Source organism: Chlamydotis macqueenii, chromosome 16 (genome assembly GCF_036417535.1).
Source record: "Chlamydotis macqueenii isolate bChlMac1 chromosome 16, bChlMac1.mat, whole genome shotgun sequence".
NCBI classification, from domain to species: domain Eukaryota; kingdom Metazoa; phylum Chordata; class Aves; order Otidiformes; family Otididae; genus Chlamydotis; species Chlamydotis macqueenii.
Genome location: NC_141571.1, coordinates 11,638,853 through 11,655,807, shown reverse-complemented (window position 1 = coordinate 11,655,807; position 16,955 = coordinate 11,638,853). Strand labels below are relative to the sequence as shown.

Genomic DNA, 16,955 nt, shown 5'->3' with positions numbered 1-16,955 from the left:
TCATTTTGGAGCGTGTGAGATGGAGACATCACCTGGGAGCACCAGTGGACGCCTCCCGCCCCGAGCAGGGGGTGCGAACCCAGCAGTTCAGGTCTCTCTCTATGCTTGCTCCTTATCTCCTAATAAATTAATTCGACACTATTAGGCAGGACTTTGCGACGTACGGGCTGTACTTGCCATTACCGAGTCCGGACGCTGACCAACACGAAACGAGGAACCCACGCGAGGCTCCGCATCCCCCACCCGCCGCAGGTGCGCACACACGGCCCCGCCGGGCCCCCCCGCGCCCCGGCCGCTCCGCCCGCCGGCACCGCCCACGGCCCGCGCCCGCCCCTCCGCCCTTAAATGCCGGCGCCGGGGCCGCGCTTCGGCCGAGGCCCTGCCACCGCCAGCATGGCCGGGCCGTCCCAGCGCTTCGCGGCCCTGCTGCTGCTCCTCTGGTGCTGCCTCTGCCCGCCCGCCCGCGCCGGCCTCTACTTCCGGGAAGGGCAGCGCTGCTACCGGCCGGCCCCGCGCAAGGCTCCCGGGCTGAGGTGAGGTTCGGCCCCGCCGCCCCGGTCCCCTCCGAGCGGCGTCACGGAGAGGAGCCGCTGGGAACGGGCTGGGCCGGGCACCGCCCGCCCGCTCGGGGGGCTTCGCGCAGCCGGTATCGCCCGGTCTCGGGGGGCTCCGGGGGGAAGGCGGGGGGGGGCGGTCACGAGACCGCGCGGGAGGGGACCGGTCACGCTGCCTGCTGTCACGCGACCCGCCGCTCGCCAGCCACTCGAAGCCCGGTTATGAAACTCCGCGAAATTGGGGTTTTCCGAAAAAAAAAAAATCCCTTCATTTGCCTGAAAACGCAGGCCCGGGCAGCGAGGGAGCTAGTTCTTCTTTCTGCCTCGCCGCAGGACCTACCCCCGCCCGCACGAGTACCTGGACGTCGCTGCGCTCCCCCAGAGCTGGGACTGGAGGAACGTGAAGGGCGTCAACTACGCCAGCACCACGCGCAACCAGCACATCCCGCGCTACTGCGGGTCCTGCTGGGCCCACGGCAGCACCAGCGCGCTGGCAGGTACGCTGCCTCCCCGCCTGCCGAGCCCCCTCCCCCCATGATTTACAGTTTTCGGTAAGCGCAGGAAGTTTGTCTTCAGCTTGCAAAATCGCTGCTGTAAAGAAGAGGTGCCAAATTCCTTCCTGCAGTGATTAATGCAGCAAAAACCCAGGCTGGGACGTCCCCCAGGAAGTGGGAATTCCCAAGCTGAAGGCGAGGAAGTTTGGTTTCAATAGAGAAAGCGATCAGAGTGAGGCCATCCCCACCCTCTCAAAATTTTGTGAGGGGGGAAACACTGGCATGGTTACAAGGCTGTTTGCAGCAGGAATGCGTTCATAGCTCTGCCAAACTGCTCTTCAGGGCCTGGAGCAAGAACTGGGTTTTCTGCCCCTCTTCTCGGAGGTGCAGTGATGGTAGCAGCTGATGCAAAAGCAGTTATTGTGTCTCCTTCCCTTTTTTGGTACCTCAGCCTGCTGCACTACATCTACAGCAGCAAGAGGCTGCTCTGTGATGCTTGATTTGAGGAAATGAAAGAAGCTGCCTCATGTGGGAAGGGCTCACAGGGTATGAGCTGCAAGAGCCTCGTCATTCAAATCAACTGACTACCACAGCACACAGACAAATCTAGTTTCAGCAGATATTTTCCTATCAGCCTTTTTCTTGGGAAAAGGGAAGTAGGGGTTTGCTTCACTCGGAGAAATATTTTCTTAGAGAGAATACATGATGATCTGCGTGCAACAGTAATGCGCTGCAGAAGTACTGAAGAGGATTAACTGCGAAGGAGAAATAGAGGAAATTGTGCAGAAATGGGAAGACAGCACAGATGGGTGAACAAACAGCAGGAATTGCAAAGCCACGTTCTTAAGCAGTACAAGAATACAGACACACATGAAACCTGCCATGATGTAGTGAAGTACTAAGATAGATAAAATATAGCAACTTCTTAATTATATAACTTTAGAATCATAGAACAGTTTGGGTTGGAAGGGACCTTTCAAGGCCATCCATTCCAACCCCCCTGCAAGGAGCCGGGACATCTCCAACCACATCAGGTTGCTCACAGCCCTGTCCAACCTGGCCTGGAATGTTTCCAGGGATGGGGCATCCGCCACCTCTCCAGGCAACCTGTGCCAGTTTAGTTAGAACTTAATTGTTCTAACAATGCCAGGATATGCATCTTTGTAAGTATAAAAGGTTGATTTAAAAAAATCAAGATATTTTTTCTTAACTGCTGTGAATAGTTGAAGCATTTGTTCCTTCTCTTGTTGCCTGAAGACCAGGCTGGGATAATGTGTCACAGTTCTGCCCTGTACAGCTGAGTGTTGTTAGCACTGACAGGATTAGAGTTCTACAGTGGCATCAGCTAGGATTGTTAACGCACTGTGAGAGGCAGTTTATAAATATCCATCAGGAAGCTTTTCTGCCAAGTAAGCTAGTTGTTTTTGACAAAATAAGGCAGCAGGGTGGTGATGCCTGTCTGAGATGGCAGGGTAACAGTGAGATGTTGGCATAACAGGACGGATGTACTTCTGAAAGCTTTTCCTTGCTTTAAGTTTGTGAAGACTGTCTCTCAGCGGCAGAGAGCTGGGCTGCACAGGCTTATGACTCTCTGCACGGGTTGATGTGTAAATCTTTACTCTTGTAAAAGAGGATAGCGAGAGCTGGTTGTTTTATGAGTGTATTTGAAAACTCTTTGCTGTCAAAGTCAGAAAACTGATCTGGAAGTTTTCAGCAGCTGTGACTTGAATTAAAAGAGGTCTAGGGCTCTTCAAGGCTTTAAACAGATCTTACTCATCTCCTTATTTTTGCTGAGTTTTTAATGGCAAAAACTTCTAATGGAAACCCACCATAACTCAGCCTGCCGGTTTGAGCTGGGCCACGCTGTGTGCCTCTCTGCTGACAGCAGAGGCTTTTCCAACCACAAATACTGTTGCCTGCAGACAGTTATGTTCAATGAAGGAGAGACAGTTTTAACACTAGTTGCAATGTGCAACCACCCACGTATTCCACTAACAAAACCCAATTTCTCATCCTTACAGATCGAATCAACATAAAGAGGAAAGGTGCATGGCCTTCTGCCTACCTCTCTGTTCAGAACGTGATTGATTGTGCTGACGCAGGATCCTGTGAAGGTGGAGACCACTCAGGTGTTTGGAGGTATGCCCATGACCACGGCATTCCAGATGAGACCTGCAACAACTACCAAGCTAAGGATCAAAGTACGACGCCTGTTTGCTTTGCTTAAGGCTTCATCCCAGGTTTAGCAGATCTTAATATAAAAAAAGAGAGAGAGGGTTCTTTGGGTTTTCAGTGTATTGGCTCCTGCCTTTCAGTGTAGTAACTGCTGTTTGACTGACAGAACAGGTTTTCTTTACAGGCCTCTGTGTGTCTCTTTTTACTCTACCCAGACAGCATAGCATTAAATCATGCCCAGACAAGTTTGCATAGCTAAATGGTTTAAACTTAATCTCTTAAGTTGGTGATATACAATCTCTAATGTACTGAAGTATTTACAAGTGTCACCTCAAGCTAAACAGAGAAATGTAACCTTTGTCTGGTCATGTGTGACCAGACAAGTTTCTGTATCTAGGGGGGAGCACACCTGAAACATGGCCTCATCAACGCAGTTACGCCTATGAAATAAAGAACAGTAACCAGTGATTGCAGAGACTTTAAATGTGGCTTCCAGAAAGGAATTTAGTTCACCAGAGAGAGTATGTATTAGTAATTAAGTTATTCATATCTGCCTCACAAGTTAAAAGGAAAAAAGCTTAGTGTCATGTAATTAATTCACTTGAAGAAAAGCTGTCTCTTGCAGTGATAATATCACTTCTGTTTTGTAGAGTGCAAGAAGTTTAACCAGTGTGGAACTTGTGTCACTTTTGGAGAATGCCATGTGATAAAGAACTACACTCTCTGGAAAGTTGCTGACTATGGGTCTGTCAGTGGAAGAGAAAAAATGATGGCAGAAATCTACACTAATGGACCAATTAGGTAAAAAAAAAAAAATCCTGAACAGTAAAAAAAAGTGCTTATCTATTAGTAATATTGGGATTTAAATATCTGAAACTTAGTCTAATGACTAAAGTGTACTTCTCTGCTCTAGCATAGGTTAGCAGCTCTGTACTAATATGCAGACTTTAGCTTGTTTGTGAATAAATTGAGCTCTGAAGCCAAAACACAAGAAAACAAATTGTTGGGTTTTTTTTTAGCCTGACCCTTGCCATAATCCCCTTGTATAAAAATACTTTTTCTGTTTTATTACAGCTGTGGCATAATGGCTACTGAAAAGTTGGATGCATACACTGGAGGACTTTACACAGAGTACAACTCCTCGCCTGTGGTGAATCACATTGTGTCTGTGGCTGGCTGGGGCGTAGAAAATGGAACAGAATACTGGATTGTTCGTAACTCATGGGGTGAACCCTGGGTAAGGAAACGTGAGAACAAACACGTTTGCAGAATGACTTTGAAGGAAAGGTGGAGGTTTTTCACTTGCAAAGAGGAAGGTGCAAAGCTAATCTGTGGAGAGGAGAAAGAAAACCTTTTTTGAACTAAATTAGCGATTAAGAAATGAAACCTAACTAATCTGAAGACAAGGATGTTCTGCCCAAGTTACTTGAGTAGTGTCGACTCAATCACAGATGCTACCCTTCCATGGACATGCAGCTCCTGTTTTGGGCAACTGTAAGTTACTGTTAGTGGTAGGCAAAAATCAAGTCACGTAGCTGGAATAGATGAGGGGGATGTAAACTGACCAAAGCAGATTGCCCCTTTAAACAAGGGGAATGTTATACTTCATCTTGAGTGAATTCCTGGATTCACTTATAAATGATTCATATTTGGAAGACAGAACAGACTCAACAGCATACATTTTCTGTAGTTATGTTTTCTAATTCTCAATGCAAATTAATTCTTTACAGGGTGAAAGAGGGTGGCTGAGAATTGTGACAAGCACATACAAAGGTGGAAGAGGAGCAGACTACAACCTTGCTATTGAAGAGGACTGTGCATATGGAGATGTTATACTTCCTTGACTCTATATTCCACATCTTTCTGTTTAGAAACTACTTTGTTTGTGATGGGAAGCTTCCGATGTTTTTCTGTTTAAAGAATAATAGTCTAAAACTCTTTCACAGTTCAACACTATCAGGCAGTTCCTCAAACTTATCCTAGATAATGTCTTCAAAGTAAAATAAATATAGAGCCACCTTTAGATAATTATTTACGATTTTAAAATAATTCACCGCTGAAAAAGTTTTCTGCCTTGATGCACGATATTTAAATCGTACTGACTTAATCACATAAATTGCGTATGTAAATCTCTGCATGTTTTTAAAATACAAATTATGTAGACATACCGGGAAGGAAAAAGTATACTCAGTATTTGGGTCTAGAGCTTATGCTAAATCCTCTGACAGTATTAAGCAAATATCATCTCACAATGATGCAGATGAAAAAATAAAGCTAAGTCTGGACATGATATATGAAAAAAAAAAAAAAACAAAAAACCAAAACCAATACATTCTCTGCTGGTTCCTTGGCCTCCTGGTGAAACAGTGTCATTGGAAGTCTCATATAATGCAGTTGCTTTTATTCAACCAGAATGATACAACAGGAATTACTTTTTTTAATCAAAGTCAAAACACTTCTTTGTTATTTAGTGAGTTGTCTTTGCTCAAATTCCTTGCTTTAATGTTATCAGCTGTACCGTTTTTCTCCTAAAGAGAAGTTGTCACAAGCCACTACTTTGAAGAAAGGCAGCAAATTATCTTCCTTAAAACTGAGCCAGTTACTAAGTGGCAAATTAGTGCCACATCAAATATTACTAACTGGCATTGTTAACTGCATTTAATAAATGGACATTTTTCTCTTACATGACTGGATGTGTAGTATAAAACCTTATTAATACATGTTTTCAGTTGTCTCCTACCATTGTACCTAACAAGCAGCGTCATGTGCAGACTAGCTCCCCAGTGCTTACCCAGGACGGTACTGCTTTTACTGGAGTTTTTCTTATGAAAGGGTCGGTCGACACCACCATCTATACAGCAACTATGATGGTTCAAACAACAATTCAAGTTAAATTACACTACCTCTACTCCCCCTGGAGATTAGGATACAAGCCACAAGGTGAGCATCCAGCTTCATCAAGCAAAGGAGAGAAAAGACATTAATATCTCACTCCAACCTGTAATTTAAAGCTTTTTAGCAGAGCAGAGGAAAAAAAAAAAAAAAAAAGTCTTCCCAGAAACCGACTCCATCATCTGCTACCTCCCAGTTTTGCTTTTTTCAGGCTGTGCTTTAAGTTGATCAGAGCACTGTAAGGAAGTGTGACTGCGGTAAGCTCAGTCACTGCAGAGTATGTACGTGAGGGACTGGCACTCCTTTTTCTAAGGAGTTAAGAACCTAAGAAATTGTCTGCTGTCTCAAGAATTTTCATGGTAACTTAGAATTCCCATTCCTGAATCACTCACAACAGAAGAACAAAGTTATTGCCTTTTTAAATTTACATCCAGTTGAACTTAAAAATGTCACTGTTCTTTAGAAAGCAGGTTCTTCAGAAAAGAGATGTGTTTGGAAAAGCACAATGGGCTTGTCCGTACCACTCACTTTTGAACAAAATATTTGCCTGTAGAAAGATAAACCCCGCCTGATGAACACAAAGAAAGAGCAGCCTTAATGAAACTTCAAAAGAAATCTCTGGAAAATAAAAACCCCTTTATTTAAAGGTAAATTATAATCTTGGGTGTATCCCTCACTGTTTGGCATCAACCAGGACAGGGCAGAGATAAGTATAAAAACCAAGCTACAACAAGCAGGAATGAATGAAAGTTCTGCACATATTCATATTTTTGGACAGCAGGAGAATTCTGACATGGTAATTAAACTTACCAGTAACATTTGATGCATCTATTTAACAAAAAATAGATTCTGAAAGATAACACACTCACACAGGATTCCTCTATTAATACAAAACTAACCTGGATTGTTACAACTGTGCTCGTGTTACACAATTTTTTTCTTTCACAGCAGTAAATATGTAGGATATTTAGAATTCTACTATAACGCAAAGGTGAGAAAGAGGCATTGTGGATTCTCTGCAGCACAAAGCTAATCACGCAAAATCCTTTTATACAGCTTGCAACACCAAAAACTAGAGCATTCGAGATACAGTCTTCAGAGAAGTATCTACAAAGTGTTTTTAGTAGGAACTACCTTCCCCATTCTTCAGGTTTTCTGTATTACACAAAGAATCAGCGACAAATTCTAAAGTAACCACAATAACATTATTTGAAATAAATCTGTTTCTCTCCTGCTATCCCCTTCAGAATATTCAGATGTATAGTTATTTGTGTAACAACAGAAAATTCTACATTTTCCAAAGTACCTTTACAGTCCTGTGGTATGAAGGTCAAGGTCACCATGCAAGTCAATGAAATGCCTTCAACTCTTTCTTCCTTGTTTTGGGTTTGCTGGTTGTTTTTGTTTTTTTTTCCCAGGGTGTTTTTTTGCTGCTGTGTTGCCCAGTTACAGAACCTTACTGATGGAGAGCATGGCAAAGTAGTGCTCGTGTGCTCTGCATTCTTGATATTTTCCACTGCTTAGTTCATCATAATAAAGTTAGATTTGCAATGAGCTTAAAAGAAAAAAAAAGAAACTGTTCAGTACATTACTCTGATTTATCTGTTTGCATGTGGATTTCTGCGTTATATAAATAATTTGGATTTAGGGTCTGGACAGATGTTTTTATTTTAGGATAGGAGTGTATTATGACAGACTACTTCCCTTCCTATCCTTCCCTTACTACAGCGCTAGTTCCTAAAAAGCAGTATGTGTCTCCCAGTTCCTTACTACTACCCAGAAATAGTATGAAGAATCTTCTTCATTAAAGGAAAATTGCTAAACACAGGCCCCCTAGAAGGGAAGTTATCTTTTAGCAATTCTCCTCATAAACATTGTTTGCAAATTGTAACAAATACAAGATGAAGCAAGTACACAATGAATAAACGTAACTTACCTATAAACTCAGTGACAGGATCATGTTCGCCTTCTGTTTTAATAGTACCTGCAATACTTTCATTCTCCAAGATTGGAAGAAAAAGCTGTACAAAGTCTGAGGTATACGGAGGAGCAATCACATCCAGCACCTGAAACAGCAGACAAAAATGGATTATTCTTCCAGTTAGAGGGGTAGTAGGGACAATATTTAATCCACAATACCAGTCTTGAAAGCATACAAGCAGTTGCACTTAAGACCTCTTGTTCCCCGTACAAGTAATTGATTATGTATTCTTGCAGTACTTTACCCAGTACCTTCATACTTCCAGAAGTCAGGAGTCAGCAGGACTAAGTCACATCCCAGTGTACACTGATATGACAAGCACTCCTCAAAATGCGATCTCATAAAATATTTTTGAATCTGACACAAGCTGATTTAATATCCAAACACACACAACTGATATTCAAGTTCTATATGTTAGTAAACACAATTTTTGCTGCTGACCTCTGTAACAAAATATCTGATGAGAGAGATATCCGTATCTAGCTTCTCCAGGCATTTGCGGATATAGCTGACAACAGGCAGGACGTATCCTCGACTGAGTAAGTGCACCATTCTATCCAAGAGAGTCTTCTTCAATTCCAACTGAAGGCGGGGCCGGAGCGGGAGGAGAAGAAACCAGCAGATTAACTTCCTCTCAAAAGTGTGCAATTTTTATTGCTCACTCTTATTGATTCAGTATCTGCTATGTTAATTTTTCACTATTACTAAATTCCTAAATCCAACTCTTAGAACACCTGTGACAGCAAAAACTGTTCTCTTGAATAAGTGTAAACGGGAAAGAACACAAATAATGAATCCTTTGAGAATCACCTGCTCCATTACATCAAGCTGTGAATGTTCTGTTTCAAAGAGCTTGACAAGAAGTTGCAGAACTTGGGGATGAAGCAGCTGATGGCATGTACTGATCTGCAAACAAGACAAGAAAGTTAGATCCTCAGAACTCCAATTTAAAAACCAAGGCACCAGTCTTTATTAGTCAGGTTTACATTGATGTTCAGTACCACGTGTAAATTCTTTTAGAAAAGCATTCCATTGTTTGTTTCTTTGATGCCTAAGTTCTCCTGATGTAAATAATACCGAGATAACAAAACCAAATAGAAACAGATTAATCTCTGAATAGAAACAGATTAATCTCCATGTATTTACCAACTTACTGCAAATTCTAGGCATCCAGTGAACTGGATGTACTTCCAGTTACAGGCATAAAAAGTGTTTTTACTCTCCAGCAAGATTTTATATATGCTTTTACCTCATCCAGTAATGCCAGATGAACCGGAGTGTGATCAGTCTGCAGCTGGAAATACCGTGGTTCTGACACTGTCCAGTCCACCCATTTTAATACACCCATTGCCACCACTGGGAACCTACAGAAGAAGGGATCACTTTAGCACAGGAGCATCAAAAAAACCCCCCAAAACAAAAACAACCCACCCCACACACAGAAAACCCCCAAACAACAAACCAACCCCCCAAGACAAAACAAAAAACTCACAGTACATTTCAAAAAGAAAAAATAACCTGTCAGTGTATACCAATGGTTGCTAGTTTCAGTTTAACTTAGAACAGAATTAATAAAGCTCAGTTTTGTATGAGGAGTTGCCAGCATATCGGGGAGGGGAGAAAAGGGGGAAGGGAAAAAATAAAAAAGAAAAAGATAGGCCACAGGAAAATTCTTTCTACAAAGACACTCCCTTCTCAGCATAAAACGCAAAACATATGCAACAAAATTAATGTATACTCCAAATTTGTTCCACTTTACACAACGTCTGCCATTTCACACTTTTAAGAGAAGAAAAGACATATCTATTGCTAGGAAGCCTTATTAGGAAGACAAAAGTAACCTGTCACCTTTTTGTGCTGGCAGAGAAAAGCATATCCTGTGACACAAGAAGGACAAATTGTCAGTGAAAGCCAGAATCTATGCCCTCATGAGAAACATTCCAAAAAAAGTCAGAAGTACAATTCTGAAAGCTGCCTTCAGATCACATCTTCACGTATTCTACAACGAGGACGTTCTCACAGAGTAGCCCACAAAGGCACTTTCCTTTAGCAGTACTGCCTCTCCTAAATAATACTTTCCTTCCAACATCTGAAGCTGGGGACCAGTCCCTCTGCTCACCTGATGCACTGATAAAGAGTGCTCAGTTCCGCAACCAACTCTGATGCGCCTTTGTTCTCATTGCAACACAGGTTGTGAACAGTTTCAATGGCTTTTGAAGTTGACTTGAGTTCATCCTTGTTTATGCTGACTCTCTTGTTCTGAAAAATTGCAAAAGTTTGAACGAAAGAGTAATGAATATACAGGATATCTTTGGTTATTTGCGGAAAGGAACTGTAACCCAAGATAAGCCTAAGATTACATCATGTTTCTCAAAATTTAGACTCAAATGCAAGTTTCAGAAGAACTAAGTATCAATGAGCTGAAGTACAAGAATGTTTGCTTTATTTAATTCCCTAAGAATTACTTTATCCACCTCATAGAACTGAATTCCTCTTCCTCTGAAAAAGCACATATAGTTCCAGCAGCAGAGAACTGCTACTGATAACCTTTAGGGGGAGGAGGGGGAAGAGAGCAAAAACACTCCGTGCACTCAAACTGATGGCATAGCACTATTTGATCACCAGGGATCTCCAGGATCTACATTTTTTAGTCATTTCAGCTGAAGCCAGAAACATTTCATATAAAAATAAGTAAATCAAGTTGAATACGTTATTTTAAACTGAGTAACTTCATGCCTATACATTTTCTTCAGCACAGTCAGGCCACTGTAGGTAAAAATAACGTTATCCATGGAACTGAACGTTACCTTTTTCCACATCTCTACTACACTAGCTGCATATGCCAATATGTGAATATATTTATGTTTGTGGTCCTGGTTGATCTTAGCACCTGGCTTAAACAACGACTGCATGAAGAGGTCCAGAAAGGCAGGTACTCGAATCTGTGAAGAATTTGTTAGAAGAGTACATTAAATAGTTTTCTGAAGAGAACCAAACTTTTGACACACACAAAAATAAACAAACAAGAAAAACAACAAAAAAACCCCAGCAGAGTTACAGACTACATTGCTAAAGTATCTAAATGTCACCATTTGTTACCAGAATCCATGTTGGAATGAGGCCATGAGAAATCTGAAACGTGCCGTTTAGAGCTGCTTATAACAAATTGCAAAACTAGATGGGTTTTAAAATTATTTTTTATTAAAAGTAGTTAATTAATTCCTTGCTGTCTTTATCTCCTATTGAGAAGTTCTTGAATTAATTTAATTATATGTAGAGAGACAACTTGGGGCAACCAAAACAAAAAAAAAAACCCACCATTCACAAGCTAATGCAGAACAAAATACAAGTAGTAGTTTTAAATTTAGACATTACTTAAAATTATAGAGGGATAAGTCTGAGTGCTAATTTCTATTTTGTGTCAATACAACACTTAGGACAACAAGACCTCATATTTCTGAGTGCTACTGTAATAGAAGTATGTTTCAGAGGTTATAAAAAGATAACGACTAACCAGTTCTACTGGAGGTGGGTCCATGCTTGTAAACATTTTGAACAGAACAGTGATATCTGCTGGATTCAGAGCTCCTTTGGACAACATCGCACCAAGAGCCTGACATGCTCGAGGGTAGGAGGCTGCAGTACCCAGTGCTAGAGTGATCTGACTGGCATCATGGCCTCTACATGAAAAGCAAACATACATAGCAGCTTATTTTCTTAATTTAGACATTTTTGTTTTAGCCTTGCTGTGGCCACAGGGCACATCCTGTGGAATGTAATGCCTTAAGGCAGAACTCCTAATCCTGGGTAATTACAGAAACAGGGTTTCTGTTCGTTCTGAAAAATTATTTTTTTTTTAACATACAGAAACTTCAGTTCTTTGCTCATCTTATTTCAGGTCCCCCAGTACAGGACATTGAACTTTCCTGTTGTTCTACAAATCAAAGCCTGACACAAGAACTGCTCTCTTGCAGCTCAGAATCCTCCTTTTACCAGCAAAAGGTAATCAAGAATGAGCAAAAAGACAGCAATTTACAAATTCCAGTCACTTACATTTTACTAGTAATATAACTCCCACTTACTTCTCATGAGCATATCGCTGAACCTCCTGAGCAATCCGTCTGACCGCTGACCCTCCTTGCTCTTCTTGAGCCAGTATGGACATCATAGATTGAGCAAAAAGATAAGTGTGTTCTCCATGGCATACCATCTTCTGTGAAAGCACACAGCAAAAATCTTAATAGACAACAAGAAACATGCAAGTATGCTTCTGTGATTACATTGCCATGATAGCAAAGATTTCACTGAAATCTACTAATCAAACAAATAAAAAAAACCCAAACAAACAAAATCAAAACAAACAAGAAAATCAAAAACCCAACAGCCAAGAAGAAAGTACAGCAAAGCATAGTATCACTGTGCATTGATACCATGCAAGAAGAAATGGCTAAATTGAGAACTTTTTTTCTTAAATGCCAAAATTCTATAAATATAGATAGAGGAAATTCTATCCTACTTGCACTCAGTACTTTCTCCACAATAGCTTAAGAGTAAGAGAGGTACAAAGCCATCTGAAAGTCGTTATGCTATTTCACAGTACAGAACATATGCTGGGTTGATTCCGATGGCAACTGTCACACTGATGTGGATGATAAAAGAATTATTTTTATTTGCCAGGGGTCTGACTACACTGATCTTTAGATCTTGCATTAAATGTGAAAGATAACAACCTGCACTTTTTTTACAATCCATTTAATAAATATAAGAAGCGTACATAAGCCACCCAAGGAATTCTTGGTCATAGAATGATCAAAAAGCATACATTTCTACTTTTGAACTCCCACATACTTTCTCTTCATAAGACCCTATAAGGCTTGGTAAGATGTCAAGATTGTCTACAATCCCGCAATGACTTGCGTGTCCTAACCAGACAGGAAAACACGACTTCCTTTCCACATAAAAAGAAAAAAACCAAAACAAAACCAAACCCAAAACCCCAGAAAACTTACAGCAAATTCAGGGAGGTTTTTTTCCAGGTTTTCCTCTCCTCCATCTAAAATTGTTGCCAGAGATGTACGCAGGACTCTGGAAAATACTTCTAGTTGCTGACACGCTGTTGAAACACTGGTTATTTCCCCTTGATATCCAGCATCAGATATAAGCTATAAAAACCAGAACATCACAGAAGTCTCCTATTATTACATTTATATTTCAGATACCCTAGCAAGTCTAGAAGAACACAAACTGGAATTCACGTTCATCTTTTAGACTACAGAAAAGGAAACCAATAAAGATGTAGCAAAAAGAAAGTAAACTATATTGATATAAGAATACTTCAGAGCACACCAAGATATATAACATTCTTTCCCTGTCACAGAAACATACAAAACCAACTGAAAATGTTCCACTGCACCAGAAATCCAGAATTTTCAAATACATATCAAAGAAAAAAAAAACAAAACAAAACCACAACAAAACAAAACAACTCCAACAAAAAAACTCTCAAAAAGCAGTACTTCAAACCAGGAAACTACACTAACTGCTTGCAACCTGTAACACAGTTTCTCCCACCAATATGTACTTGTACTGCTTCGACATTTGAAGAAGCAGTATTATGCAAGAATACATAAGAGATACAAGCAAGACCACAGCCAATATTTGATGCCAGACCAATTGGCCTTTTATGGATATTCTCATTTATTCGACTCGAGTATACTACCTTCACAGTAAAATTAAGCATTAAACAGTCGGGATGGGCTTCTGCCAACTTGTAAAAGAGATCTCTCCATGTAGTATGTGCTATCATTTGCTCAAGCCACGCTGGTGTCTGAAAAGATCAGAGCAACAGAGAGAAATGTAAGGATATCTAGTCGTCCAAATCATTAAAAGTAAGACTTTTACCTCCTGGGAGTCCCACAAGTTATTATACAGGACAAAGGAGGACACAATCAAAGTTTCTAAGTTCTCCAGGCCTCTTAGGACTCCAGTAAAATACAGTTAGTTTTCTGAAACCAGTTGTTTCTTAACAGAAGAGCTTTGAAGATAAAATTTCCCTTCCCCCACCATCTACAACTCCATCAGACGGAGACATCTATGTAGGATCCACTCAGGTAAAGATAGCAACACTGATTCCATGCACACCTCTCCTTCCTCTGTAAAGATGGAATCCGCCTTCCGAGGGTCAAAATGCTTGATAAGTAAGCTCTTTAAATGGTTTTCTACAGTCTCCTGAACTTGCACTGGCTCAACACCTGTATAGAAGGAACAAAAAATGTGGCAGATGCAATCCAATTAAACAGCAGCAACATTTTTTTTTTTCCAACAATAACAGAAAATACTCAGAAATTTATCAACACGCAGAACATGAGGACAGCCACCAGTTCTACTATCAAGCCAAAGATAGTATAGAGATAGATAGATTTAGAGATTCTCAATCTTTTTTCCTAAACACAGACTGTTTAGGATCACGGGCAGGTTACACTTGTCCTTTTCGTCTTGCTTTCTTCATCAGTTATGCAAATAGCAGTGCCAGCCATCTCAAAACTGTTCCTGGGCACGATACCAAAATTCATGCATCTTAAACATAAAAGGGATCACCAGGATTGGTGCACAAACCCACCCTACCACAGACTAAAGTCCATCCTTTCAAAACATTGGCAATCAGTAGCTCTGATAGAATGCCACAAAACAATACTCAAAGTAGCAATAAGTAGTTCTACACTTCTGAGATCAGAGTATGTTTCTGGTAACGTTTATACTAGCTAAGGGACAAAGATACCCAAGGTAGTGCTGAACATGTCTTGCAAGAGGCTGCCAAAGAATTAATAAGAAATTGGTAATCAGAATTCTTGTCTCAGAGAACACAGACATCCCTGTGAGAAACTTTCATCTAACCACTGTTCCACTAAACAGGAACAGTAACTAGCAATAAGGTAATTGGTTTTTTTTCAGTATTAATTATATAATGCCGTTACAAAATATCAAGCGTTGCCAATACCAACTATGTAACAGTATCCATGCCCTTGCGCATGAAAACAAAAAGAAGCTATGGTTTACACAGTTTCTTCAGCTATATTACCATTTATAATACAGTTTGTGGGCTTCTCAAAATGTTCATCACCAGATCATTTATTCCCTGAGCAGAATAAATGTATTATTACAAAGAATTTAGTCACACACATATACGGGATGACAGCTTTTAAAATGATCCACTTCCTGAGTATGATCAGATTTACCACCAATTCAGATATTTCTGACAAAATAATGTCTACAGACCCAAATTATACTGCATCACTTATCATACCTGTTTGAATGAGCCACTCTGCCAGCAAATTCACAGTCTGTGCCACTGCAGTGTAGTTTTCAGAGAGGAGCTGGATAACATTCTCTGGAGAACCTCCTGCTTGGAAATATCTGATAAAAGGATTAGAGAAGAACTATTAGAAAGTTACATTAAAAAACAAAACAAACAAACAAACAAAAAAAAAAACCACTGAACTCTAAATAAGGGGAAAACAACAGCATCATTTATCCATTTTCACACACGCTTCTACACAAAGCGCTAACGCTGCATCGCATGCACAGTGACAGGCACAAGGTTACGCTCACCTCTTTAACGTGTTAAATATAGACGGCTCCATTATATAGTCTGGGGTTGAAAATTTCTTCAGACACTCTTGCTGGACTTCAGCATCATCTTCTCCCTCTCCATCTTCATCATCTTGCTGTTGCAAGCACAGCCAAGTCAGCCGGCTCTCGCCCCGCTTCCCCCCGTACTCCCACACTCAGGCTGGTTTTGCCCACAGAAACTCACACGCCGCAGTTTACCGCGGCAAGCGACCTGCTCCCCTGACAAACACGACATTTTAACACAAAAGGCGCGAAACAAGCGCCGCCTTGCAGTTCTTTTCCTCCTTTTTAAGCCCCTCACGCCGCAGGCCCCGCCGCAGGGCAGACTTCCCCGCTCGCCTTCACGCCCCAGCCGCCGGGCGAAGGGACCCGGGAGCTCCTCCGGGCCCGCCCGCCGTCCGTCGGGAGAAGCCCCGCGCGTTTCCCCGCTCACAGGCCGCTCCGGGCCCGACGCCCAGCCGCCGGCTTCCCGCCGCACGACCGGGGCAGCCCCGCGCCGCCGCCCGCAAAGCGCTCACCGCCCCTCCGTCTGCCTCGTTCCCCCACTCCGCCGAGCCGCCTTCGAAGTAATCGGCGTCCTCCATGCCTCCTCCCGTCCCGCCCCGGGCCGAAAAAAACCCGCTGCGACTGCCGGAACCAGGCCGCGACCGCCCCCGCTGGGCGGAGCGGCGCGGAATGGCGGGCGCCGGGAGGGTGGAGCCACCGACCCCGCCGGGCAGGGCCGGGCCGAGGGGCGGAGGCGGCCGGGGCGGGGAGCGGGCGCTGCGGGACAGCCGTCACCTGCTGCCGCGCCGGGACGGGGAGGGGTTTCCCGCCCCAGAGCTGACAGGAGCGGGCGGAGCGCGGTGCCGGGGCTGCCGTTACCTCACGCCTCGGCGCTGCTGCCTGGGGGAGCCGCGGCCCGCGGCGGGGAAGCTGCTGCTTATTGAACGATGGCTGAAACCGTCCGCGAACGCCAGCCGGTGACAATGAAACTCGGAAGTGTATCAGCGGGCCCGCGGCCGTGGCTCCCAAGGCAGTGGAGGTTTGCTGGGCACCAGTTCAAGCAGTTCATCCCCGGTCTGTCACTGCCAGAGAGCCGAGGCAGAAGGATACAGTCAGAGGGGGAAAAAAAAAATAAAGTCAGAGGGGAAAAAAGAAGCCAAATTTAAAAGCAAACTTCCCTACCATGCAAAACCTCCCAGTGCAGCGGCAATAAGACGGGGATTGCAGGGGAAGAGGAAAAATGGG

General features: G+C 42.7%; 2 protein-coding genes across 2 annotated transcripts; one reads left to right on the top strand and one right to left on the bottom strand.

Annotated features, from left to right (window-relative positions):
- Positions 1-342: 342 nt before the first annotated feature.
- On the top strand, positions 343-5,906 carry CTSZ (cathepsin Z). Its single transcript, XM_086760365.1, has 6 exons — positions 343-533; positions 888-1,051; positions 3,070-3,249; positions 3,874-4,024; positions 4,298-4,460; positions 4,954-5,906. The coding sequence occupies exons 1-6, from the start codon at positions 346-348 to the stop codon at positions 5,065-5,067; spliced, it is 960 nt and encodes a 319-aa protein (XP_086616491.1). The 5' UTR covers positions 343-345; the 3' UTR covers positions 5,068-5,906.
- Positions 5,907-6,730: 824 nt separating this feature from the next.
- Positions 6,731-16,344, bottom strand: NELFCD (negative elongation factor complex member C/D). Its single transcript, XM_086760363.1, has 15 exons — positions 16,244-16,344; positions 15,705-15,820; positions 15,400-15,509; positions 14,238-14,347; positions 13,816-13,923; positions 13,106-13,258; positions 12,179-12,309; positions 11,611-11,776; positions 10,904-11,038; positions 10,216-10,355; positions 9,346-9,460; positions 8,907-9,002; positions 8,538-8,678; positions 8,052-8,181; positions 6,731-7,670 (listed from the first exon to the last, which is right to left on the bottom strand). Exons 1-15 carry the CDS (start codon positions 16,307-16,309, stop codon positions 7,636-7,638), a joined length of 1,752 nt encoding a protein of 583 aa, XP_086616489.1. The 5' UTR covers positions 16,310-16,344; the 3' UTR covers positions 6,731-7,635.
- Positions 16,345-16,955: the final 611 nt, after the last annotated feature.